The sequence below is a fragment of the Dryobates pubescens genome, chromosome 21 (assembly GCF_014839835.1).
Source record: "Dryobates pubescens isolate bDryPub1 chromosome 21, bDryPub1.pri, whole genome shotgun sequence".
In the NCBI taxonomy this organism is placed as follows: domain Eukaryota; kingdom Metazoa; phylum Chordata; class Aves; order Piciformes; family Picidae; genus Dryobates; species Dryobates pubescens.
In genome coordinates, this window is record NC_071632.1 from 20608400 (window position 1) to 20633288 (window position 24889).

General features: G+C 59.2%; 1 protein-coding gene across 1 annotated transcript in view; it reads right to left on the reverse strand.

Annotated features, from left to right (window-relative positions):
* The window catches only part of SETD2 (SET domain containing 2, histone lysine methyltransferase), a 53329-nt gene extending 30385 nt beyond the window's left edge, over positions 1-22944 (reverse strand). The window contains exons 1-4 of the mRNA XM_054171239.1: positions 22699-22944; positions 10359-10374; positions 2337-6784; positions 827-958 (exon numbers count right to left, since the gene is read on the reverse strand). Coding sequence (XP_054027214.1) covers positions 827-958; positions 2337-6784; positions 10359-10374; positions 22699-22736 — 4634 coding nt within the window. The 5' untranslated portion in view covers positions 22737-22944. The remainder of the gene's footprint in view (positions 1-826; positions 959-2336; positions 6785-10358; positions 10375-22698) is intronic.
* Positions 22945-24889: the final 1945 nt, after the last annotated feature.

Consider the following 24889-nt stretch of genomic DNA (forward strand, 5'->3'; position numbering starts at 1 on the left):
GACCAGCATGGCTTCGGTGCAGAACCTTCCCAGCCGTGCTCTGGAAAGCCTCAGCAGCTGAGGCCAGCATGCAAAGGCAGAGGCTTTGCTCCTGGAAGGGGGAGGAAAACACTTGGAATGGGAATGCTGCTGCAGGTCAGTGTCACACAATCGAACTGGCATCAGCTGCTCTCTTCTCCCCTCTTTTTCATGGCTTCTCTCCCCAAGAGCTCCCCTTCCCTACAGCTCCTGGCCTATGAAATCAAAACCGAAGGGCAGAGAACCTCTGGAGGGAATTCCTCTGCTTCCACCCCAGCTGGTGACCATCCTCGTGCCAGGGGTGAACCCCATCCACCAAGAGCCTGTCCCCTGCTTCCTGCTCACATGGAGAGCAGCTCCTTCTCTTCCCAGCCTCTTCCAGGAGGGAAAAGGGAGACAACAGCCACAGCATGGTGAGGCTTTGGGGAGAGGAGAGAGATGCAAAAGGAGCCATGAGAGGAAATGAGGATCTCAAGCTGAGCTGCAACTGCATTTCTGGCTCCCCCCAGCCACGCTCATGATGGGCCAAAGTCAAAGCTGAGGAGCAGAAGGCCCCCAGGCCACTACAGCATCCTCTCCCCCTTCTCCTTCTCCAGCACAACACATCTGAAGGTTCTATGAGGAGGTGGCACAGCTCTGCTGTCCTGCAGTGCTGCTGCATAGGCTCTGAAGATCATCCTCACACCAACCAGAGAACATCAGAGCACGCAGACAGCTCCTCGCCACCCCCCTGGGCAGTCTGGACTGTTCTAGGGGCTCCCAAGCCACCTCCTGGACACACAGCAGCCAGTGGTGGAATGGTACCTACCACTCTATCATGAGCAGGCGGTTGAGGCAGTCCTCTCCACAAGCCACCTCCCCCTGAGCTCGCTCCTCCTTGGAGAGAGGAGGACACTCGCACAGCATCCGCTTGATGTCCCGGTGGGACTTGTTCTTCTTCCTGGTGAACACATGGCAAAGCAGGTCAGGCAGCACTGAAGACAGGACAGAGCAGGTCAGGCAGCACCTGGCTGGAGAAGTCACTCCCCAGCCTTGGAGATGGTGGAGGACACAGATCTGTGCTCCAGGATATGGACATCTGGACTGAACACCTTCGGACAGCTCCAGGGTGGAGGGGTAGGCAAGGCCGCTGGCTTTGGGGCTGACTGCCCAGAGACAGCCCAGGGTACTTAACTTTGCTTCCTTCTCCTTCATGCCCACAACCCACTCTGACTTTCAGTGCATGCACCTACACAGGAGGAACTGAAACTGCTTGATTTGGTGTACTCAAATCTACCCCTGAGCAAGGGGACCCTGTGAGACTAAGAAGGTGAAACCATGGGAGTGTTTAGGGTGGAGGAGACCTGGGAGATCAGGGAGTCCAACCATGAACCCAGCACTGCCAGGGCACCACCAAACCATGGCCCTCCAGGGATGGGGACTCCACCACTGCCCTGGGCAGCCCGGGCCAGGCCTTCACAACCCTTTCCATGAAGAAATTGTTCCTCATGTCCAACCCAAACCTCCCCTGGGGCAACTTGAGGCTGTTTCCTCTTGTCCTGCCACTTGTTCTTTGGGAGAAGAGACCAAGCCCCACCTGGCTCCAGCCTCCTTTCAGGGAGCTGGAGAGAGCCACTAGGTCACCTCTCAATCTCCTTTTCCCGAGGCTCAACAACCCAAACTCCCTCAGCTGCTCCTCACAACACTTTTGGTCATCCTCCACCCACATCTTCCCATCCTTCACCTCTTATCACCAGGGCCTGTCTGGTCCCAGTCAGGGTTTTCTTGTTAGGAGATGAGACCTGAGGAGGGGTTAAAGACTTGTCCAGCATCAGCTCCTCTTTGGCAGCTCTGCCAGAAGTAGGGAACATGACATCCCTTCCCCTCCCTCCAGCATAAGCTCTCACAGAGCCAAATGCAAGTCAGGCTGAGAGTTGGCTCTGTTCAGCCTGGAGAGAAGACTCCAGGGAGACCTTAGAGCAGCCTCCCAGTACCTGAGGGGGGTTACAAAAGCGCTGGGGAGGGACTTTTCACCAGGGCTTGTAGTGACAGGATGGGAGGCAATGGACTGGAGCTGGCAAAGGAGAGGTTTAGACTGGGAAGAAATTCTTTACAGTGAGGTGGATGAGGCACTGGAACAGGTTGCCCAGGGAGGTGCCCTCCCTGGAGGTGTTCATGGCCAAAGCGGCCAAGGCCTTGAGCACCCTTGGCAACCCACGGCAGGAGGGTTGGAACTGGACGAGCCTCAAGGTCCCCTCCAACCCAAACTACTCTGTGCCTGCAGGAAATCCAGCAAGGCTGTAGGGCAGGAAAGCAGAGGAGGGCACGGAGGGTGGTACCTTTCCGTCAGGTAGACATTCTCCTCGATCAGGTCGAAGTAGCAGGGCATCTTCCCCTGCTTGGCAAACTCCTTCCAGCGCTGGGGGTCTCTGAAGTCATCCATGATGCACAGGTGTCCCACCATGGAGGAGGCCTGCGGCGGCGGCTCCGCGTGCTCCCCCTCTGCCTTCAGACCCTTCTTCTTGTCCCGCGAGTCGCCGTCGCTCTCGGAGTCGCTCTCCAGCTCGGGACGCCGTTTCTTGGGTGGGCCTCGCTCCTTCACCTCCGTCTTCTCCAAAGCCTTCCCCTCTTCCTTTTTCTCCCCGCCAGGCACCGGCTCCTTGGGGGAGTTGCTGCTGATCTCATGGGCCTGCACCGAGCCCTCCTCTTTCTGCTCGGGCACCTGGCACTTACTGGAGGGGCTGGGGAAACGAGGCTTGCACTCGTCGTCCCACTGCCCATCCACCTCATACTCCTCGTGGTCCTCTGTCAGAGAGTCCGGTACCTGCCCCTGCGCTCGCTCGTAGCTGGCAGCGGAAGGCCTGCTCGCAGCTCTGGCGTCCCAGTAGCCGTTGCCTTGCCAGTAGCCCTGGGAGGCGCCGTAGGTTTCGGAACCCGGCTGGTAAACGTAGCCTGAGTAGACCCCAAAGCTGCTGTCTGGCTGCTGGTAGGTGCTGCTGGGCTTCTCTGTCTGGTTCAAGTCCCAGCTCAAACCACTCCCTTCCTCTGTTGCTTGAAAACCATCCAGCCTGGAGAAGTCCCCGTGGCCAGACGGGTTAAGGGCTCCGCTGCCCTGCCTGCTGTCTGGCCTGGCAGAGCTCAGCTGGTGCCGGGATTTCTCGGTGCTTTCCAAGCTCTCTGGCAGACAAAAGGCCTGCTCGGGTGGCCTGCCAACGGCCAGCAGCTCCTTCAGTGGGATCCTCTCATCTGGGGTGGGTTTGCCATGGGAGTCAGCTGTGAGGTCTGCCTGGCTCGTGCTGTCAACGCCGTCGCTCTGAGGCTGGCACGGGTCCGGCCGCAGCTCCTCCGCCTCCTTCCTGCTGAGCTCGGTAGAAGTGGCTGGACTCTTCTCCATGCCTCTAGGAGAGCATCTGCTCTCTGCTTGGGGCCCACTTTTGCTAGCCAGGCTCTCTGCTCTCTCCTCATAGTAGGGCCTGCTGGGCTCGGGCCGCTCGTCGTCCCAGTGGTCGGAGAAGCGCCTGTTGCCCTGGCTGCTCCGCGAGGAACCGGGGCTGCTCTCCTCCAGCACGAGGGTCGAGTTCTTTGGGACCACCACGACGGACTGCAGCCGCTTCCGGGGCGTGCCGTCGTCAGAGTCCGAGTCCTCCGTGTCGCTGTCGTCGCTGCCCCCGTCGCTGTGGCTCTCCCCGGCGTCAGAGTAATCCTCGTGGCCGGCGGGCACGAACTCCGCGGCGCTGCCGCTGCTGTCGCAGGTCGGGGCTTGGGTTACCGACTCCCTTTCCTCCGCGGTGACGACGACGACGTTGCAAGAGGGAAACGAGGCATCTGGCAAAGCTGAAGCCACCGAGGGCTCGCCTCCCTCATCCTTCTCGGCCACCAGGCTAGGACACGGAATTCCCAGATCGCTCGGCCCGACCTCCTCGGCGGGGGCTGCGCTCTCCTCCACGACCTCTCTGCCGCGGAGCTCCAGCGGCACTTCCGCGTAGTAGGAATGCTCATCCCTGACCGACGGCTTGACTTCCGCTGGGCCGAGACCAACGTGCCGAGTGTCCACCTCGAGCACCTCTTTGGCTTCCGGAGGCTGGAGCAGCTCCTGGCCTCCATCCGGCGGCGGCACGTCCCATTTGGAGGAGACGCGCTCCTGTGACACCAGGCACCCCGGCTGGAGCCTCGGGGAAGAGTCCTCTTGGGGCAGATCCTGGCTTGAGCTCTCCACCGCCAGGCTCACTTCGTGGCCAAGGTGAGGACGCTCGTCGTCGCAGGCAGGAGTCGAGTGGTGATCCTCCAGGCTCTCATAGTCACAGGTGACAGTCTGTGGCTCAACCTGCACATCCAGAAACGTCTCGGATGTCACCTTGGGGTCTGCCGGCTCCGCTTCGATTTCGACCTCTGAGTGACCCAACGCGGGGGTGGCGTCGTCCGACAGGTAGCACAGAACTGGTTCTTTGGCTTTGTCACAGGCAGTCACCTCAGCAGCCAGCTCCTTCGCTCTGGTTTTAGCATCATCCACATCCCCCACAGGCAAAGGGGTGGCTTCCTCTTGTTGCTGTGGGACAGGAGCCTCCACCTGACCAAAGAGGCTGTGGCACTCGCTGGATTGGACCTGGGCATCACCCAGCTCCTGCTCTTGAGACACAAAGGTGCTCTGCAACCCATTAGATGGCAGGGGATAGGACGGATCCAGCGTGACGACAGGCGACGCCTCGGACCGACACAGGCTGTCGGCGACGTCCTCCGCTCCGGAGGCCCCGCGAGGTGCCAAGCCGTCAGCTCTGCCCTCGGGGGAGCCATTTAAAGTCGACTCTGAGGGGAAAGACGTTCTCAGCTCCTCATGTTTTACCTTGAGGAAACTTTCCTGTTCCTTAACACTGTCCTGGCACTGGCTCGCTGTAGGCTCCTCAGGTTTTGAGCTGGCAAAACCCGCTTTGGGCTCGTCCGCCTTGCGAGACGCGGGCGAACCGCTCGAGTGGGTGAAGGGAGAAAGCGACTTCTTGGTGCCGGCCGCCCTGCCCTCGGTGCTTTTTAGGCAAGAGGTCTCTAAATCTAGAGAATTAGACTGCTGCTTGATCTCCTCAATCGATTCTGTACAACAGAAAGAACTCTTAAATTTATCAGGCTTTGGTGTGGGGGTCTTGGAAGGGGTGGATTTGTAGCGGGAGGAATTCACATTACTGTCGGGCTTAGGATGGGATGTCCCCTTTCGATAGCCTGGCTCGGCAAGGGGAGAGCACCTTTTGGTTACTTCACTTTCAGAAGTCCTTTTGGAATCTCTATCTGCTTTCGAAGGAGACCTTCCTCTCCTCTCCCTGTCGCCATGAGACGACTCCACTTTGCTATCCCTGTCCGACTTGGAGTAAGAACGCCTGGAGTCTCTGTAGGAGGAGGAGGAGTGGGACGACGTACGCCTCGAGTCGCTGGACCTGGAATGTGTCCTCCTGTACTCCTCCTCCGAGTCGGAGCTCTCCCGGGCCCTGCTGTCGGCATAGGAACGCGAGTACCTGGACCTGTCCCTGTCCCTGTCCCTATCCCTATCCCTGTCCCTGTCCCTGTCCCTGTACGGGGAGCTGCGGTGGTAGTGGCGGTCGGACTCATAGTAATGCGAGCGCTCCGACCGCGAGTAGGAGGAGCTGGGCCGGGAGCCCCGATCCGAGCGGGAGCGGGAATGGGAGCGGCTGCGCCTGCGCTCGCGGTCCGAGCGCGAGCGGGAGGAGGAGTAGCGCGAGTCCCTGTCCGACTTGGAGTAGCTCGAGTACTTCTCATCCCTGTCCGACCTGGAGCGCGAGGAGGACTTCCCCGCATCGTCGCCTCTGAGGGACGCGGAGCTGCGCCTGGGATCTCTCTCCTTTTCCGTGCTGGAGATCTTCAGCTCGTGCGAGCGCTGGCTGGAGGAGGTCCTCACCGAGTCTTCGTCGGACTCGGAGCCCAGCAGCGCGCCGTCGGACTGGGAGAACTTCCTCTTGGAGCCCTGCCTCCGGGAGCCGGCTGCGGCGCCCTTGGAGCCGTCGCAAACCTCATCCTCCTTCCCAATATGGGAATCTTCCTTCGGCGGAGTAACTTCCGTCTGCTCGGGCGGGGGCTGGCTCGCACGCTCCTCTGAACCGCCTGGAGCCGCGTCCGGCTTCGCGTCCCGCTCCGAAGCCTCCTTCGGCGCCGCGGGGCACGGCTCCTTCGAAGCAGGGACTTCAACTTCCAGGGCTGGTGACAGCAACAGCGTCGGCATCGGCGTTACCGGCGGCTGCGGCAAGCTTGCGGCGACGGGAACCGGCATCGGTGCTGCGGGCGACGCCATGGGCGGAGGGGGAGGCGGAGGGGGAGGCGGTGGAGGCGTCGAGGGGAAGTCCGTGGCAGGCGCCGCCGGCTCCGTTCCCGGCGCCGCGGGGGGCGGCGGCGGCGCGGCAGCCGGCAGCGGTTTCGCCGTGACGCTCAATAAATGCTTCTTGAAGTGGATCTTTCCTAGTTCTACCTTGGGTTTTGGAGGGGAAGACTCCTCAGCTGCACCCGGGGCATCCCCCAGCAGGTCCATCTTACTCTTGGGGTTGCCGTCAGTCTGCAGGGGTGCCGCTGGCGGGCTGGGGCTTTCATTTTGCTTCTCGTTGCCGAGAGCGGTCAGGAATCGGTTCGGTAAGGTTTTCTTGGTTAAGCTAAAGCTGAAAGAGACCTTCTGCCTTCCCTGCTCCTCAAGGTTAACCTTGGTCTTGGTGCCTTTGGGCAAAAAGCGACTGGAAGCAACGCCTTTGAAGACGGGGCCTTTGATAAAGCCAGCCTTGGGCACGGTCTCGGGCTTGCCCTGCCGAAGAAACAGAAGATACAATTAGAGGAACTGTCACCCAGGGACACTGTGCATGTCCCCTCCCTGGAGGTATTCAAGGCCAGGTCGGATGAGACCTTGAGCAACACGGGCTAGAAGAAGGTGTGCCCGCCCATGGCAGCGGGGTTGGAACTAGAGGATCTTTAAGGTCCCTTCCAACTCAAACCATTCCATGATGTCTGGCGTTCTGCGAGGTCTGGTAAGACCCTGAGGGACCTGGGGTTGTTGAGTCTGGAGAAGAGGAGGCTGAGGGGAGACCTTCTGGCTCTCTGTAACTCCCTGAAAGCAGGCTGGAGCCAGGTGGGGCTTGGTCTCTTCTCCCCAGGAACAAGAGACAGAACAAGAGGAAACAGCCTCAAGTTGCCCCAGGGGAGGTTTAGGTCAGACATGAGGAAGAAGTTCTTCCTTGAAAGGACTGTCAAGGCCTGTCCCAGGCTACCCAGGGCAGTTGGTGGAGTCCCCAACCCTGGAGGGATTCCCAAGCCATGGAGATGTGATGCTGAGGGCCATGGTTTAGTAGTGACCTGGCAGTGCTGGGTTAACAGCTGGAGTCATAGAATCATAGAATCAGTAAGGTTGGAAAAGACCTCAAGGATCAAGTCCAACCTGTCACCCAACACCTCCTGACTACTAAACCATGGCTCCAAGTGCCACATCCAGTCCCCTCTTAAACACCTCCAGAGATGGGGACTCCACCACCTCCCTGGGCAGCACATCCCAATGGCCAATCTCTCTTGCTGGGAAGAACTTTCTCCTCACCTCGAGTCCATGAGCTTAAAAGTCTCTTCCAAACCAAATCCATTCTGTGATTGCTTAACAAGGACATTCTGGTCAATGGCCTTGACTCCCACAAATCTACCTTGCATTGTTGGCATTACATTTGGGGTGAAAAGCTCCAATGGAGATGGATAGAGCAGGATCAACCCCCCCCAGAGCTGGGCTTTACTCCCATAACTGCTGCATGAACACATCCTCTGGCAGCAGCAGCAGCTGCCTCTGCCCTGCTAGGAACAGTGACATGGTTTGTTATCCTTTAACTTCTGGAGAACAATGCAGAGTGGCTCAGGCTGAAGTAAATCATTAAAGAAGATGTTGGTGGAATGGAATGGAACCCTCAGTTAGCAGCCTTGGCCATCACAGCTCCAAACACAGCCTCCTGTTGGATGTGGTTTTATTGCAGTTGTGCCAATCAGGTCGTAGGCTACCCAGCCCAGCACCATGCACACATTTGGTCTCCACCAGCAGGTGACTGGGGCAAAAAAAGGGTGCAAAAATAAGAAGACCACTTCTAGAGGGGTGCTCTTTCTATGGAGGCTTTCAAACATCAAACCAGCATCCAACCAGTGACCTTGGGTCAAAGTACATGGCCACACACTTGCCCAGCTCTGAAACACAGAATCCCAGCATGGAGGGGGTTGGAAGGGAGATCATCCAGAGGATGAAGCAGTTACTGTGTCCAGCCATGGAGCCCCCAACACAAGAAAGACATCAAACTGTTGGAGAGGGTCCAGAAGAGGCCATAAAGATGATCAGAGGGCTGAAGCATCTCTCCTATGGGGATAGGCTGAAGGAGCTGGGGCTTTTCAGCCTGGAGAAGAGAAGGCTCCAGGGAGAACTTCTGGTGGCCTTCCAGTACCTGAAGGGGGCTACAGGAGAGCTGGGAAGGGACTTCTTGCAAGGGCCTGTGGTGACAGGACAAGGGGCAATGATTTGAAACTAGGGCAGGGTAGGTTTAGGTTGGACATCAGGAAGAAGTTCTTTAGTCTGGGGGTGGTGAGGCACTGGAACAGGTTGCCCAGAGAAGCTGTGGATGCCTCAGACCTGGAAGTGTTTAAGCCCAGGCTGGATGAGGCCTTGAGCTCCAGTGGGAGGTGTCCCTGCCCATGGCAGGAGGATTAGAACTAGATGATCTTGAAAGCCCCTTCCAGCTGCAGCCATTCTAAGAGTCTGTGATCTGTGAGTAAGAGAGCAGGTTCCTACCTTCAGCCATGCCCTGATGCCTAATGGATGGGGTCACCACAAGCCCGAATTCAAAGTCTCATCAGGGCTTGGCTTCACCTTTTCTGTCAATTACATTCTGCACAGCAAGATCTGTTCTCAAAGACAGCACATCTGAGAGCAGGCTTCCTTGCCAAGGCTGTGGGGAAAGGATTTTACCCTCAGTTATGGAGACTGTGCTGATGTTCGGATCAGAATCTTTCCAACCCCAAGATCTAAGCTCAGCCACGGAACAACCAGGTGTGGAAACATCCAACACAGCACCTGAAGGCAAAAACCAAGGAGCTGCCAAGCTTCCATCCCTCCCCTTTCCATCCCCTCTTCAGCAGATCAGAGATTTCAGAACCCTTCCAGGGATTTTTTCCTTCTTTTCCTTAAATAACACCTGAGTTTAACAACTCATGACTTCAAGAAGCTTCAAACATCCTCCACAGGCAGCTCTTGAAATGTAATAGGTAGCAATTACTGGTGAAAGCTCTCCAGCAGAGGAGTTCTCCATCCTTTGGTGGTTGAGAGAAAGGGAACACTCCCCACAAGGCAGCTGTGGGCGTTCTGCAGCCACAGAAGGGTGACAGGAGCTGACTCTCTGCATGGAGATTTGTGGTTACTGCTGCTCCTGCAGCTCTCAGCTGGCTGGGAACACACAAGGAGGACACACAGGATGCTCAGCAGCCCAAGCAGAGCAGATACAGCCCTACATGGTTGTGTGTCCTACCAACATCACAGGTTTGGCTGGAAAACCTCTCCAAGATCATCAAATCCAACCAACACCATGGCCATCAAACCATGGCCCCAAGTGCCATGGCCACCTCCAGGGATGGGGACTCCACCACCTCCTTGGGTAACCTATTCCAATGCAATCCCCAAGGCTGGGGGGGGTTAAAAGATGGACTTGATGATCTTAAAAGTCTCCCCCAACCAAAAGGAATCTGAGGTTCTTTGCCCTTACAGAACCAAAACTGATCAGCAGCAGCTCTTTCTATGGGGGAATTTTATCAACCATTCCAGTGCCTCCAAGTTTTCTCCTTTCCCCTTAAGGCTGAGTCCCACACACCAAAATTCATTATTTCCCCCACACACACAAATTAATCCTAGAATCATGGAATGGGTTGGGTTGGAAGGGATCTTGAAAGGGCCTGCAGTCAAAAGGGAGGTCACTCAGAGCCCCAGGCAGCCTGACCTGCAACAGTTCCAAGGAAGGGGCAGCCTTCACCTCTCTGGGCAACCTGGGCCAGGCTCTCACCACCCTCGGTGTCAAAAGTGTCTCACAGAATCTTTCTTGTGGTGCAGAAAGCAGCACTCACCTAAACTGAGAGGCTCAAGGCCACCACCACGCTCTGCTACCCCATTCCCACGTGCAGGTGGCAGCAGGGGTACTGGAAGCGGTTCCCTGCTCCCCAGGACTTAACCACTGAGCTAGAGGCACCCCAGGGACACAGCAGTTTGCTTTAAATGGAGCCTCAGTTGCTGTCAACTCAAGAAATCCACAGGACAAAGCAGCCAGGTTGGGACCTCTCTGAGGAGCCTCATGAGGGAAGGAACCACTTGGACTCACCTCATTTTCTTCTTCTCTATTGCAGCCCAGCCGGGAACACATGCAAAAGGAAAGAGAAGAAAAAGGTGTAAATATCAGGGAGGGCCAAGACCCACAGCAGCAGGAGCCTGCAACACAGCAGGGATGGACACAGGGACCCAGAGCGAGGGCAACACCAACCCCCCCAGACCGACCCCACTGCCACACACGTCCCTGCTAACAGCACCCGGAGCTCGAGCAGCCAGGGCAAGTACCTCTGGGGGGGAGCAGGGCAGAGTTGGGAAGCTCAAGGACTTCCCACAGTGACATTTCAGCATGGACATGGCCAGAGCAAACCTTTCCTGAGCGAGGTGATGGCTTGGTGGTGTCTTCTGAAAGGCTGCAGGGCAGCCAGAACCAACATTTCAACAGACCCTGCAGGGATATGTAGCTGAACAAAGTCTCCAAACTGGGATGGAAGGACCTGAAGTTGGTTTTCTTTGCCCTTGAGTATGTTCCTGAGCAGCCCAGAAGGAATCAGAAGTATCTGCCTCTCTCAGGAAATACTTAGGAAGGCCTCACAGCTATGGATCTGCAGCCCTGGCTGTTTGCCACGGTGCTTAGGACTTAAATCACCAGTACTTTGCCAGCCACTCATCAGTTTGGAGCACAACCTTCCAATCCTGAGCCAACTGCAAAGCCCAAGCTCTGCTTCCCCAAGCTCTTCACTCCAGCACCACCAGCAAGCAAGTTCCTCCTGTGAGGAAGCAGAATGAACAAGGACACAACTACTGAGGACTCTTCCCTCATCACCTGAAGGAGTCTCAGCAAGTTTGTCAGCCCTGGAAGGAAAACTACAGGTGGCAGAGGTTCAGTGGTGACAAATACATCTCCAGTGAGGTGGCAGCAGCTCATCCATCCATCCTCTTATGTCCTCCACTTGATGTCCAAAAGCATCCTCCAGTGCTCCAACCTTCAGCACAGATCCCACAAACCACAGGCTCCTAGAATGGGCTGGCAGGGACTCCAAGCCCCCTGTCAGGGGCAGGGACACCTCCCACTGGATCAGGCTGCAGCAGGACGCAGGACTGCACCCAACAGCAAGGCAGCTCCAGGCCCTCACAGCACAGAGCAGTCTGCATCTGCAGGGAAGGCTTTTGCCAGGCTGTGGCCCCACACTGCTTCCCCAAGTCTTCCTGGGGAACGTTTCTCAGCTTTCCTGACATGGGACCATCTCAGGTGTGTCACAGCAAAACCCTCAGGCTGTACTTCCATTTGGAGCCTGAGCAGCTCCAGCGTTTCTTAGCTGCTTAAACAGCTTTCTGGAGCCTTCTCTCCTTCTGAAGGAGTAATCCTCCCTCAGCTCTGAGCCAGAGCTGGGCTTTGCTTATGCTAAAACAGCCACCAAAACCTCAGCAGCCCTCAGGCCTCCCAAGGCTAAATGACAAACACTGGTCTGCATGAGCTTCACCTCCCAAACCTCCTTTTTCCTTCTCCCTCCCCCACATTTTTTCTTCTGAAGAGAAGACAATCTGGAAGCCTGAAGCTCTTCTTATCTGAGCACCTGCAGGACTAAGAGCCCTGCAAGCCTACAAAGGCTCATCAGGAGCAGGCATGCAGCCCATCTCGATGGGGTATTGTGTAGGCATTAGCATAGCTCCATCTGAAAGCCTGACCTGCCTCAGCCATCGCCTCTGCTCCCCGGGAAAGGAATCTAAATGCACAAGCTCAGCAGTCAGCCAGAGGAAATCCCAACCTCCAGACTCTGCAGCTCAGGCCAGGTTAGCCACAAATGTCCTCCCAGCAACACCAAACCTTCACTCACAACACCGAAGCTAAGCAAAGCCAAGGGAAACCCAACAAATGAAGAGCTTGGAGGTCCAGTAAGATCCTAAAGCTGAGAAGGAAATAACCTGGGCAGGCTTCCCCACTGCCTGGCTGGTGATGGAGGGCTGCACCTCTGGGGTCTGCCACCAGAATCATGGGTGGATCACCCAGGGCAAACCCCTGCAGCCAGCAGGGACATCCCCAACCAGAACAGGCTGCTCACAGCCCCAGACAGCCTAAGCTGCACTGGTGCCAGGCATGGGGCAGCTCCCAGCTCTCTGGGCAGCCTGGGACAGGCTCTCAGCACCCTCTCCGTGGAGAATTCTTCCTTCTCCCCAGACTGAACCTCCCTCTTTCAGTTCAAACCATGACCCCTTGTCCTGTCCCAACAGAACCTGCTCTGAAATCTGTCCCCAGCTCTCTGCTCAGCCCTTGAAGCACTGAAGGCCACCAGAAGCCTTCTCTCCTGCAGGCTGCCCAAGCCCAACTCTCAGCCTGGCCTCCCAGCAGAGGGCTTCCAGCCCTGCCAGCATTTACAGATGAAGATGTCCACTCTCTGCTGCTCTTTCAGCTCCTGCCACCCTCCAAAGGCAACGATTTGATAACACCCTCCAGGTCTGGAGTGCTATCACCCACTCGGTTTATCGGCCCCTAATGTGGAGATAAAAGCCAAGGACAAAGGTCCCCAGGATTAACTCCAGCCTGCTGCTCAAATGCTGCAGGACCTTTTCCAGAGCATTGTGCTTTTGAGATCCAAAGGTGCTCCCAAAAGTCCTGCTCCAGAATTGGATCATCTACAAGCAGGAGGTAAACCAACAAACCAGGGAAGTTAATGGACAATCCTGCTCCTTCCCCCCAAAAAGCCCTGCAGAGAGGAAAGGCTTCAGCACAGGCAGGAGGGGGAGGGGGGGAACATCACTATCAAACATCTTATTTAAACAGAAACTTGAACCCAAGCCAAGCTCTCCAAAAAGGAGGTCAAGGGAACTGGAAATGTCTACCTGCTCTGGCAGCACAGCCCTCAGCTCCAGCCCTGCCATGCCCAGCACTGGCTGGTCTGTACAGCTGCCCCAGGTGAGGAGCAGGAGGGGAGGCAAGCTTGCTCCTGCGCTCCAGAGTGGAAACAGGAGCAGAGGGCTGAACCTGCCAGGGGAGCACTGGGGGTTAAGAACCTGCCAGGAGAACAAGGAGCTGAATGCACTGACATAAGGACTTCTTTTCCTTTTGTTTAGGGAAATAAGGGCTGAATGACATCCTGGGTGGTCTTGAGGATGCCCCAAAGGGACATCCTTGGGTTGTGGGTTCCTAGGGTACGGAGTCACCTGCAAATGCTCCCCTCCTAATACACCTCCTGCTGAAAGGAAGCCTACAAATGCCAACCATCATACACTTCCAGGCTGGAAGAAGAAACTCAACTACTGCAGCTTCCACTTCAGGCCAGCCTGGAATCCTGTTCCTCCTCAGGCTGGAAGAAAGTCCCCAAGAGCAGCCTGAAGAGGCATTACAACAGAATATGGAGAGCCTGCAGTGCTATACATCAGTGTGAGCACTTGCACTCCTCTCCCTGCAGCTGGGGGAAATAAAGGGGAGGACAAAAGCCATGGCACAAGCCACAGGGGCTGGGCTTGGCCAGCTGGCAAGGCTGGAGAAGGGACTTCAGCCCCAGCTCTACATTAAACCCTGGGTCTGCTAGAGCCACCTGCAGACCCTTCCTGGGGGAAGTCCACCTGAGAGGGACCAAACCCCAGAGAGAAGGAGAAGCAATTAAAGGGGGGGAAAGGATGATTTCTGAAAGCAATTTCCTCTTGCTGCTGTTCCTCTCACAAAGCAAAGTGGGCCAGAGGAACAGGCCCCGGGGAAGCCACAGGTTGAGAGGCTTTGCAGCCACAGCTTCCTTTCCTGATCCTTTTGTTCCCTCTGTGTTAACAATAGCAGCGATTTAGGGAAAGCTGAGAGCTTCTGCTTCACAAAAGACCTGGTTTAAGAAGGGAACAGTTTCCAGGAGTCTTCCATCCCACCGGAAGCACCGCAGGACCCTGCCCCTTGCCCAGAACGGCCCAGGGAATTCCCAGCCTCAGCCCCGGGCACACAGCTCCTGCTCCCCCTCTCTGCTCAGGGCCGGGGACGATGTAAAGAAGGACACAAGTTTGGTGCTGTGACACTGATCAACGTGAGCAATGCTGTGCCCAGGGCAGCTGGGAGAGGGGAAGGATGGGGATGGGGGGGGGGGCACAGACTTCTTCCTCGTCCCTCTCTCAGAGCAGGGAAGGAGAGACTTGGGCTGCAGCAGCAGTATCCTCTCACCACCAGAACTTAACCTGGGGTCAGTTTGAGGTAATCTCTGCCCCAGCATCACCTCCTCTGGGGTGATCAGGCACGAAAGGAAATGTTTCACACCTGCCAAGTGCTCCTCAGCCCCCATTTCCCCTGCCTGAGGTCATTAACGCCTAAAACCATGAGCACCCCTGAGCTGTCCCAGGCCTACCCAGCAGGGCAGGAGCAGCACACAAAGCAAGGTCTCCATCTCACCATCTCCATCACCTCCCTGAACTTCGAACACGTCAAGAGGCTGCAAACAAAACCTTCCTCCAGCCAGTTAGGCCAGGCTGAAAGCTCAGATCCCAGCTGTACAACAGCCTGAAGAAGTCTCCCTGCTGGTTATCCCTATTTCCAACCTTTTCCTATCTGCTTCCCTCCTCCCACATCTGTTTATCTCCAGGTTCTTCAGGCCATGGACATTTCAAAGCACCTACAACGAGCCTGGTGGTGGCTTGAACAGAACCCCCACCCCACTGCAACCATACAAGACTCCTCTCCAACCACACAAAACCAGTTTCAAGACTAAGCTTGGGTCTAGGACCAGCATCCTGGCTACCCCACTTGCTAAACCACGTCCCTCAGGCACAGCATCTCCATGGCTCTTAAACCCCTCCAGGGACAGGGATTCAGCCAGCTCCCTGGGCAGCCTGGGCCAGGGCTTGGGAACCACTTCAGTGAAGAATTTTCTTCTGACGTCCAACCTCAACCTCCCCTGGGACAACCTGAGGCCATGGCCTCTCATCCCCTCACCAGTGCCTAGGCAGAAGAGATCAACCCCCACCTAGCTCCAATCTCCTTGCAGGGAGCTGGAGAGAGCCAGGTGGTCTCCCCTCAGCCTCCTCTGCTCCAGACTGAGCAGCCCCAGCTCCCTCAGCTGCTCCTCCCCAGCCCTGCTCTCCTCAAGCTTTGCTGAAGGTTTAGAGTAAATAGTCTGCAAGCTGAGGAAGGAAAGGAGAACTCGAGTGCCAGGCTCTGTGAGAGTCCCTCTCCAGCAGCAGCTCTGGTCTGGTTTCATTGCCACATCACAGCACCTCAGGGCTCAGAGGGAAAAGGAACCGGTGTGAGAATGTTGGGGGGTGGAATTTCAACCCACCACAGATCTGCAGGGTAACCCCCCCAGAGTGTCTCCAGCTTTGCTCCAACCCCACCACAGATCTGCAGGGTAACCCCCCCAGAGTGTCTCCAGCTTTGCTCCAACCCCACCACAGATCTGCAGGGTAACCCCCCCAGAGTGTCTCCAGCTTTGCTCCAACCCCACCACAGATCTGCAGGGTAACCCCCCCAGAGTGTCTCCAGCTTTGCTCCAACCCCACCACAGATCTGCAGGGTAACCCCCCCAGAGTGTCTCCAGCTTTGCTCCAACCCCACCACAGGGCCTCACAGACAAAGCTCCACACGTGCTGAACAAAGATGGTTTGATGGCAGGGCAGTCAGTCCTGTGGGTCAACCCAGGTGCTACCCCACCCCCCGAGAGCATCCCTCTGCGGCCACAGCAGAGGCAGGGGAAGCTCGAGGACCTCAACACAGCATCACAGGCAGCTCAAGGACCTCAACACAGCATCACAGGCAGCTCAAGGACCTCAACACAGCACCACAGGCAGCTCAAGGACCTCAACACAGCATCACAGGCAGCTCAAGGACCTCAACACAGCAACACAGGCAGCTCAAGGACCTCAACACAGGCAGCTCAAGGACCTCAACACAGCAACACAGGCAGCTCAAGGACCTCAACACAGCATCACAGGCAGCTCAAGGACCTCAACACAGCATCACAGGCAGCTCAAGGACCTCAACACAGCATCACAGGCAGCTCAAACATCCAGGGTGACTTAGGCTCAGCAGCACCGCGGCCCTCCCCCTGACCAGCACTGACCAGCACGGCCCTCCCCCTGACCAGCACTGACCAGCACAGCCCTCCCCCTGACCAGCACTGACCAGCACAGCCCTCCCCCTGACCAGCACTGACCAGCACAGCCCTCCCCCTGACCAGCACTGACCAGCACGGCCCTCCCGCTGACCAGCACTGACCAGCACGGCCCTCCCCCTGACCAGCACGGCCCTCCCGCTGACCAGCACTGACCAGCACAGCCCTCCCCCTGACCAGCACTGACCAGCACAGCCCTCCCCCTGACCAGCACTGACCAGCACGGCCCTCCCGCTGACCAGCACTGACCTTCACCCCCGGCAGAGAAGGCGAGAGCCGAGGCCAGGCAGCCTGAGGTCTGCTCTGAGCTCTGCTCTGGGCTCAGCAGCAGCTCCGTGTACTGAAGAGGGGACAAAAGCCCAGCCCTCGGAGGGCAGGCACAAGCTGGGGGAGGCCTCACAGCCAAGCCCTCCAAGGCAGCTCATCAGCTGCAGGTAGCCCCAGGCTCCATCCCGGCTCCATCCCTTCCCCCGGAGCGGCTAAGGGAGGTTTCTACGCCTCCCTCCCTGAGGGCCCTGCCCTTCACCCCCTGGCTCACCTGCAGTCACCTCCCCTCCTGGCAGGGCAGAGCAAGTTCCCACCCGGACCTTATCACCAAGGTATCCTCTTGCAGGTCAGCCCCCACCCTGGCACTGCAGGTCACCTTTTGTCTCCTAGAGCACCCTGCAAATCAACATCTCTCCCTCTTTGGGACCTCAGATCTTCCCCTGGAGCTCTCACACCAAGCTGCTTCAGCGCTCACAGACACCAAACACCTCCATAATCCACCGCAGAGAACCATGCAGGGGGGGAGAGACCTTCAAGATCAAGTCCAACCCTTACCCCAGCACTGCCAGCACCAAGCCACGGCCCTCAGCACCACAGCTCTGAAACCCCCCCAGGGATGGGGACTGCACCACTGCCCTGGCAGCCTGGGCCAGGCCTGGACAACCCTCAAGGGCAAGAAATTGTTCCTCATGGCCAACCTAAACCTCCCCTGGGGCTACCTGAGGCCATTTAGGGCCAACCTCCACCCGGCTCCAGCCTCCTCTCAGGGAGTTGGAGAGAGCCAGAAGGTGGTGGGAAAAGCCACTGAGAATCCACATCTGGTCCTGAAAATGCTGCTTCAGGGCAAGCACTGCTCAGGCTCCGGCTCCTGGCCCAGACCCAGCCTGACAACTCTTCCTCCCACACCAAGACTTAGGGTCAAACTCTGGACTCCTGGCCCATGCTCCCCTTGAATTTCAGGTCCTGCTTCACACCAGCACCAGGGGCTGGCAGCCTCTGGGCTGGCTCCCACCTGGCTGGAGAGAGGCAGCTCCGGGGAGGGAGCAGGCTCATGGAAATTTACCACCAAAGAGAAAGGAGGAAACAAAAACCACAAACCCATCACCTTTTGCAGCAAAGAGCCTGCCAGAGCCCCAGGAACCAGCTCAGCTCATTGATAAATCTGATTAATCACCTAACTAATCAAATGAATCCAGGCTGTTAATGGGGATGAGGGCCAAGCACACACAGCAAACAGGAGCCTTCCTTTATGTCTCTGTGCCTGTTAAAAACAGAGGCTGAGAAGCCCTCCCTCCCTCCCTGCCCAGCTAAATATACCCACAGCCAGCTTATATTTAGAATGATGTCACAGCTCTGTCCCACAGGAGGTGGCAGGAAGGCTGTCACCCAGCCACCTCCAGCCCCCTTCCAGCCACTGCAAGGAAAAGACACAACTGAAGAGGGGAAATGAGAAACAACCCCAGCAGGGAGGGGTTGGAAGGGACCCCTGGAGCTCCCCCAGCCCCAGCCCTGCTCCAGCAGGGCACCCACAGCACAGTGCCCAGGGGCACAGTGCCCAGGGCACCCAGCCATGGCCCTCAGCACCACAGCTTCAGGCCTTGGAAACCCCTCCAGGGATGGGGACTGCACCACTGCCCTGGGCAGCCTGGTGCAGGCTGCACAACCCTCAAGGGGCACAAATGGTTCCTCCTGTCTAACCTACACCTCCCCTGGGGCAACCTGAGGACATTTCCTCTCATCCTGTCACTTGTTCCTTGGGAGCAGAGCCCAACCCCCCCCTGGCTCCAGCCTCCTTGCAGGGAGCTGCAGGCAGTCAGAAGGTCTCCCCTCAGCCTCCTCTCCTCCAGGCTCAGCACCCCCAGCTCCCTCAGCTGCTCCTGCCCAGCCCTGCTCTCCAGACCCTGCAGCAGCTCCGTTGCCCTTCTCTGGCCCTGCTGCAGCTCAGTGACCTTGGAGTGACACACTCGGGGACACCAAGGCTGAGGAACCCTCATTGCACTCACAGCCAGCTTCCTCCCTCGCCACTCCCAGCTCATGCCCGTGGGACCATCATTAGTCTCTTCACTCAAGGGTAGGAGCACCTGAGGGGAAGCACCATCAGCCTCTTCCTGCTGGATCAGAGCTCCCTCAAGGAGCTGGATTTGGGGACCGAACCACAGCACAGTGCCAGGAGCAGGCTGCCACCACCCCCACCGACTGCCTGCCCTGAAGAGAAGCAGGAGACAGAATCCAGATGCCTCCAGCAGGCCCAAAGCGACGCCAGGCTGGGAGCTTCCACACCCGCCGTGCCCCACAGCCTCCGAGCGCCTGAATCCGGAGCCAGGGCACAGACCTGGAACCGCCAGGGCGTTCACAGGGCCGGATCCCAGAACCCAAGCACCGCCAAGGCCCCAGGGTGCAGCACCAAGGCCCCCAGCTGCAGCACCGAGCCGCCAGCTGCAGCACCGAGCCCCCAGCTGCAGCACCGAGCCCCCAGCTGCAGCACCAAGGCCCCCAGCTGCAGCACCGAGCCGCCAGCTGCAGCACCGAGCCCCCAGCTGCAGCACCGAGCCCCCAGCTGCATCGCCAAGGCCCCAGCTGCAGCACCAAGGCCCCCAGCTGCAGCACCGAGCCGCCCAGCTGCAGCACCGAGCCCCCAGCTGCAGCACCGAGCCCCCAGCTGCAGCACCGAGCCGCCCAGCTGCATCGCCAAGGCCCCAGCTGCAGCACCAAGGCCCCAGCTGCAGCACCGAGCCCCCAGCTGCAGCACCGAGCCGCCCAGGGTGCAGCACCGAGCCGCCCAGCTGCATCGCCAAGGCCCCAGCTGCATCGCCAAGGCCCCAGCTGCATCGCCGAGCCCCCAGCTGCATCGCCGAGCCCCCAGCTGCAGCACTGAGCCCCCAGCTGCAGCACCGAGCCCCCAGCTGCAGCACCAAGGTCCCCAGCTGCAGCACCGAGCCCCCAGCTGCACCACCGAGCCCCCAGCTGCAGCACCGAGCCCCCAGCTGCACCAAGGCCCCAGCTGCACCAAGGCCCCCAGCTGCACCGCCGAGCCCCCAGCTGCACCAAGGCCCCCAGCTGCACCAAGGCCCCCAGCTGCACCAGCAGGCTGTGTGAATGGGGGACAGCAGGAAGCTCATCTCTGCTCAGAACAGAGCTGAAGTCAATTTGAGGAGGGTCTACCTGCAGCAGAAGCAGCAGCAGGTTAATGTTCTTCCCTGTAGGGTGTGCAAGAGAACCTGCTGCAGCATCTCGAAGAGCCTGGATGAGGCACTTAGTGCCTTGGTCTAGCTGGTTAGTTAGGGTTGGGTGATCAGTTGGATTTGGTGATCAGTTGGATTTGGTGATCAGTTGGATTTGATGATCTTGGAGGTCTCTTCCACCCTGGTTGATGATTCTGTGCTCTTTGGTTTCCATCCCAACACAGACAGCAGCTGAAGAACTTCCTGGAGCTCTCAACATGATCCCTCTCACCTCAGGCAGTGATTCCACCGAGGTGTCCCTTGTTTGAGGGCCTCTCCACCCTCGGTATGCAGCAGCCAGGGATGACTTTGGTGTCCTCAAAGGAACCACTTCTCATCCCAAGTGCAGCACTGCAGCTCTCATGGCACGAGGAGGGAAAGCTTCTGCTCGCAGATACAAACATCCACCAAGGTCCAGGCTGGCATCAGGCAGCTCCATGGCGAAGCTGCAGACTTCACAGAGCCTGGCAGTGGCTCTGAGCTCAGGGACTCAGGCTGGCCCCAGTCTGAGCACCCAAAAAGGCAACAGGAGCTGGTTCTGCTGGGCACTGAAGCTCTCAAGAGCCTGAGCTCTGGCTGCTGAGTGGGACGTAGGAGCAGAACTCCAGTGAAGGCCATCAGAACGTGCTCAAGGCGTCTGCAGTTCAGCTCCCCACCTCCTACAGCCAGCCCTGGGGCTCCAGCTCAGCACCAGCGATGCCTCAGCACCGGCAGTGTGGAGGGCCAGGCTGGATGGTGCTCTGAACAACCTCATCAGTGGAAGATGGGGTGGACAAGGTGAGCTCTCGAGGTCCCTTCCAACCTAAACCACGCTGGGCAGTAATTCCCATGGAAGGTTAAGGCTGAGCCTGATGATCTGCCAGCTGCCCTCGTGCCCCCAGGCTCTGCCCAGCTGTCCCCAAGCCCACACATCTCACCTCAGCACAGCTCCAGCACTACAAGCCACACCATCACCCCCTCCAAAACCCAACCCACACAAACCTCTTCATCACAACCCCACGGTGGGGACAGGAGGAGGGGAAGCCATCGGCTCCCACAGCCACCAAGCATCCCACAGCCACCAACCCAAGCCAGGCCAGCACACTTCTAACATCCCAACACTGCAGAGCAGGGAAGGAGGTGATGGACCTCAAGGTCCCTCCACCTCTGAGCCACTGCACAGCATCTTCTCCTCCAGCTGGGCTGAGCTCCTCCTGAACAAGACACGCCACCGAAGCAGCAACAAACGTGACTCAGACAGAAAACAAGGCTCCAGGAAACACCTCCAACACCTCCTGACAGCCTCCACAGTCCCTGCCCTGCAGGAACACCTCAAGAAAGCCCCAAAATTGGGCCAATAAAGAAGGATTTCCTTTAAAAAGCGGCTAAAACCATCCCGGCTCCTTCCAAGAGCCCAAGCTGGCGACGCTCACCAAGCAGCAGCACGATGCAAGCTGCACACTTCCACCAGCCCATCTTCTTGTGACACCAAACGAGCCACCAGGACCCCTCACACCCTGAACTCATCACACATGAACCAGAAGACCTTGGGGGTGGATGGTGGAGTGGTTTGAACCCAGAAGGTCACTCAGGATGGGACTGCTCTCCCCAGGGCACAGGAATCAGCTGCAGGGTTTGCTCCAGGCTGTGCCAGGAGGGAGAAGCTGGAGCCACCTCTAGGCAAAACACAACCCGGATTCAAACCAAAATCCTTGGCCTCTCACTAATTTTAGGAGGTTTGGCATCAGTTGTAGCTCAGACAGATCCTCAGCTGCTGCAGGTGGGTCTGGACAGAACTCAAAGCGCTCCCTCAGAAAGGTTTGCTCTGGTGTCCTTGCTCCCAGCACACCATTTCAGCTTGGCCTCCAATCCAAGCACTCCTCAGAGGTGTCACATGCCAGGTGTCCACCCCAGCACCGGCCACACGCTGGGGACTCTGCACACACAAAGTTTAGGAAGCACTCAAATCCTTCATGAAGTCTAAGAGTGTAAAAATAGCCTTCAGAACCAACAAGAGAAAGACGTGTTGGGGGGAGAAGCGATCCCACTGCTGCCAGCAGGAACTGAATGGCTTGCTCAGAAGCAGCAATAAAACCACCAGCCCAGGCGTGATGTCGGCAGGGGGGTGTCAGAGCGGAGAGAACCAAAGTTCCCCGGCCATTAGGCTGCTCTCTCCGCTTCTCCCTCGCTCCTTCCTCCTGTCAGAAAATGGGGTCAGTGCAGGATCCGGCCCGGAGCTGTTAAGGGCAGGTTTCAAAAGGTAAAATAAAGACAGGACTTGGTAACTCCTCCACGCACTGGGGGGGGGGACACACAATAATAATACTAAAGGTGCGGGGAAATGTCCCCCCCGGGGAGGCCGGGACACGTCCGCACTCACCGCCCGGCCTCCCCCCTGCGCAGCTCCTTCGCCCCGGGGCAGGGGAGGGAAGACAGGGCAGGGGCAGCCCCCGCTCCAGGCCGGGCCCGGGCCGCCGGCAGTGCCTGCCGCTCCGTTCCAGCCCGTTCCGTTCCACTACCCCCCCACCAACCCCCGCCGCGCCGCCCGGCCTCCCCCCGCCAGCGCCCGGCCGCTGCCTTTACGCAAGGCCGGGGATGTGCGGCCTACTCCGCCCGCCCGCCGCGCCCCGGGGAAGGACGGAGGGAAGGACAGAGGGAGGGAAGGAAGGGAAGAAGGAAAGGGAAGCGGCGTCCCGCGTCCCTCCGCCCCGGCCCCGGCGGCTCGCCACGGGGCTGCCCGTCCCGTCCCGTCCCGTCCCGGCGCGGCCCGGCCCGGCGGGGCCCGGCGGGCGCTAGGCCGCGGCAGGAGAGCGGCGGAGCGGTCCCCGGTGCGGCCCGCGCTTACTCCGGGGTTGGGTGCTCCGGGTCGTAGAAGTCCCCCATGGTGGGGCGGGCGCCGTCGGGGGCAGACGCGGCGGCTGCGGGCGGGCAGGGCCGGGCGGGGGAGGCCCCTCTCGCCCCTGCGGGCCCGGCGCGGGGCTCGGCTCCGCCGCCTCACATCCTCCGGCGGGCCCCGCGCTGCTGCAGCGGCCGCCGGCGGGGCCCCGCCATCCGCGCCCTGCCCTGCCCTGCCCCTGCCCCTGCCCGCCGCCCGCCGACGAGTCCGCCCCGGCCGCCCGGCTCCTCCTCCCCGCCGCGCCGCCGCGCCGCCCGCCGCCGCCGCTCCCGCAGCCCGCTCCGCTCCGCTCCCCCTCGGCCGGGCGGCGGCAGCGCCAGGGACGGGCCGGCGCCGCACCGGCAGCCGCGCCGGGATCAGCCGCGCCGCGATCGGCCGCGGGAGCGCCGGGACCGCGCTCACCGGCATCGTGCCCCCACGTCCCCCCGGGATCACCCCCGGGCTCCGCGGGAACACACCGCGCTGCCCGGGATCGCAGCGAGTCCACACCGGGACGCTGGGATCTGTCATGGGATGGCTGGAATCTCACCGGGATCACACCAAGATCACCCCCCGGCGATCGCCCGGACCACGCCGGACTCTGGGGTCAATCGTGGGACCGCCGGGAACTCACCAGGGTCACTCCGGACATCACCCCCGGAACAACAGGGGCCGCACCGGACACTGGGGCCGCATCGGGATGCCCAGGAGCTCACGGGGATTAGTCATGGGGCTGCTGGGATCTCACTGGGATCAGCCCAGGATCACCCCGGGATAACCGGTGTCACACCAGACACAGGGGTCAGCCGTGAGACCACTGGGATCTACCGAGATCACTCCTGCCATCACTGGGACCACATCAGAAGCTCACTGGGATCACCTTCAGGATCATCCAAGGGATCACCAGCACCCCATGGATCTCCCATACCTTGCTGCATCAGCACCCAGGATCACCCACAGTCCAGAACATCAGCAGCCCTGGGATCACCAGCACTGCCAGATCACCCCCCAGGATCACTCCTGGGATCACCCCCCGGATCACCAGCACTGCCAGATCACCCCCAAGATCCCTCTGACTGCTGGACACTGGCACCAGAGGAGACCAGCACCTCTGAGATTCCTGGCACCCAGGGACCATGGGCACCCCAGGGTCGCTCCCAGGTCGCTGGCAACCTGGGGCAAGCCCAGGATCTCCTCCAGGATCAGCCGCAGGACAGCCCTGGGATCAGCCCCCCAGGGCAGTGCCTGTCCCCAGCCCCAGGTGACATTCAGAGGGAAATGCCCCAAAAGCCCTAAGCCTGCTCCTGTCCTTCAGCAGTTCCTTTATTTCACCTCCAGCTTCCCGGGAGACCTCCGCAGGTGAGAGGCTGCTGGAGCACCCCAGCACACCCAGCTGCTTTTGGAGTGCTGGGATGGGAGCCTCAGACCCACCTGTGCCACACCCCCAAGGGACCTTTCTTGCCTTTGTTTGGGGGCAGCTTTGGGACCATGGGGTGGGGGGCAGTGGCTCAGGGACTTGCAGGGATGGGGTGGGTGGCACTGAGGAGCACCCAGGTGGGCACTTCTCTGGGTGCCCCTCCCTTGGCAGGGGGGTGGGACTCGATCTCCAGAGGCCCCTTCCAGCCCCTACTATTCTGTCCAGATCCCTCTGGATGGATCCCATCCCTCGGGCACCACTCAGCTTGGTGCCATCTGCAGCTCTGCTGAGGGGGCCTCAACCCCCCTGCCCATGTCCTGGATGAGCCACCGAGGGACACCACCTGTCCCCCAGCTCCGCCTGGACATCAAGCCTTTGACCCTCTGGATGTGACCAGCCAGAGTCCCCCATCAAACCCATCCCAGCTCCAGAGGGCTCCAGAGCAGCTCCAGAGGGCTCCAGAGCAGCTCCAGAGGGCTCCAGAGAGCCCACAGCCAACACTCTTCCCCTCTCCGTCGCAGTCACCCATCCAAAGCGTCACATCACAGACTTGGTGCTCCACGAGGAACAAGCCCAGGAGCCTTCAGGTGGGAGGGGAGGAGGCAGGAGCGGCCCAGGCTGTCCCCCAGGACTCTGTCAGCGTTCCCAGAGGTGCTCAGGAGAGCAGCTGTTGCCCTTTGCACGCCTTGGTGGCGTCCCTCGCTCCGGCCACGCAAGTGCTGGCTGCTGGCCTTTCTCCTGCTG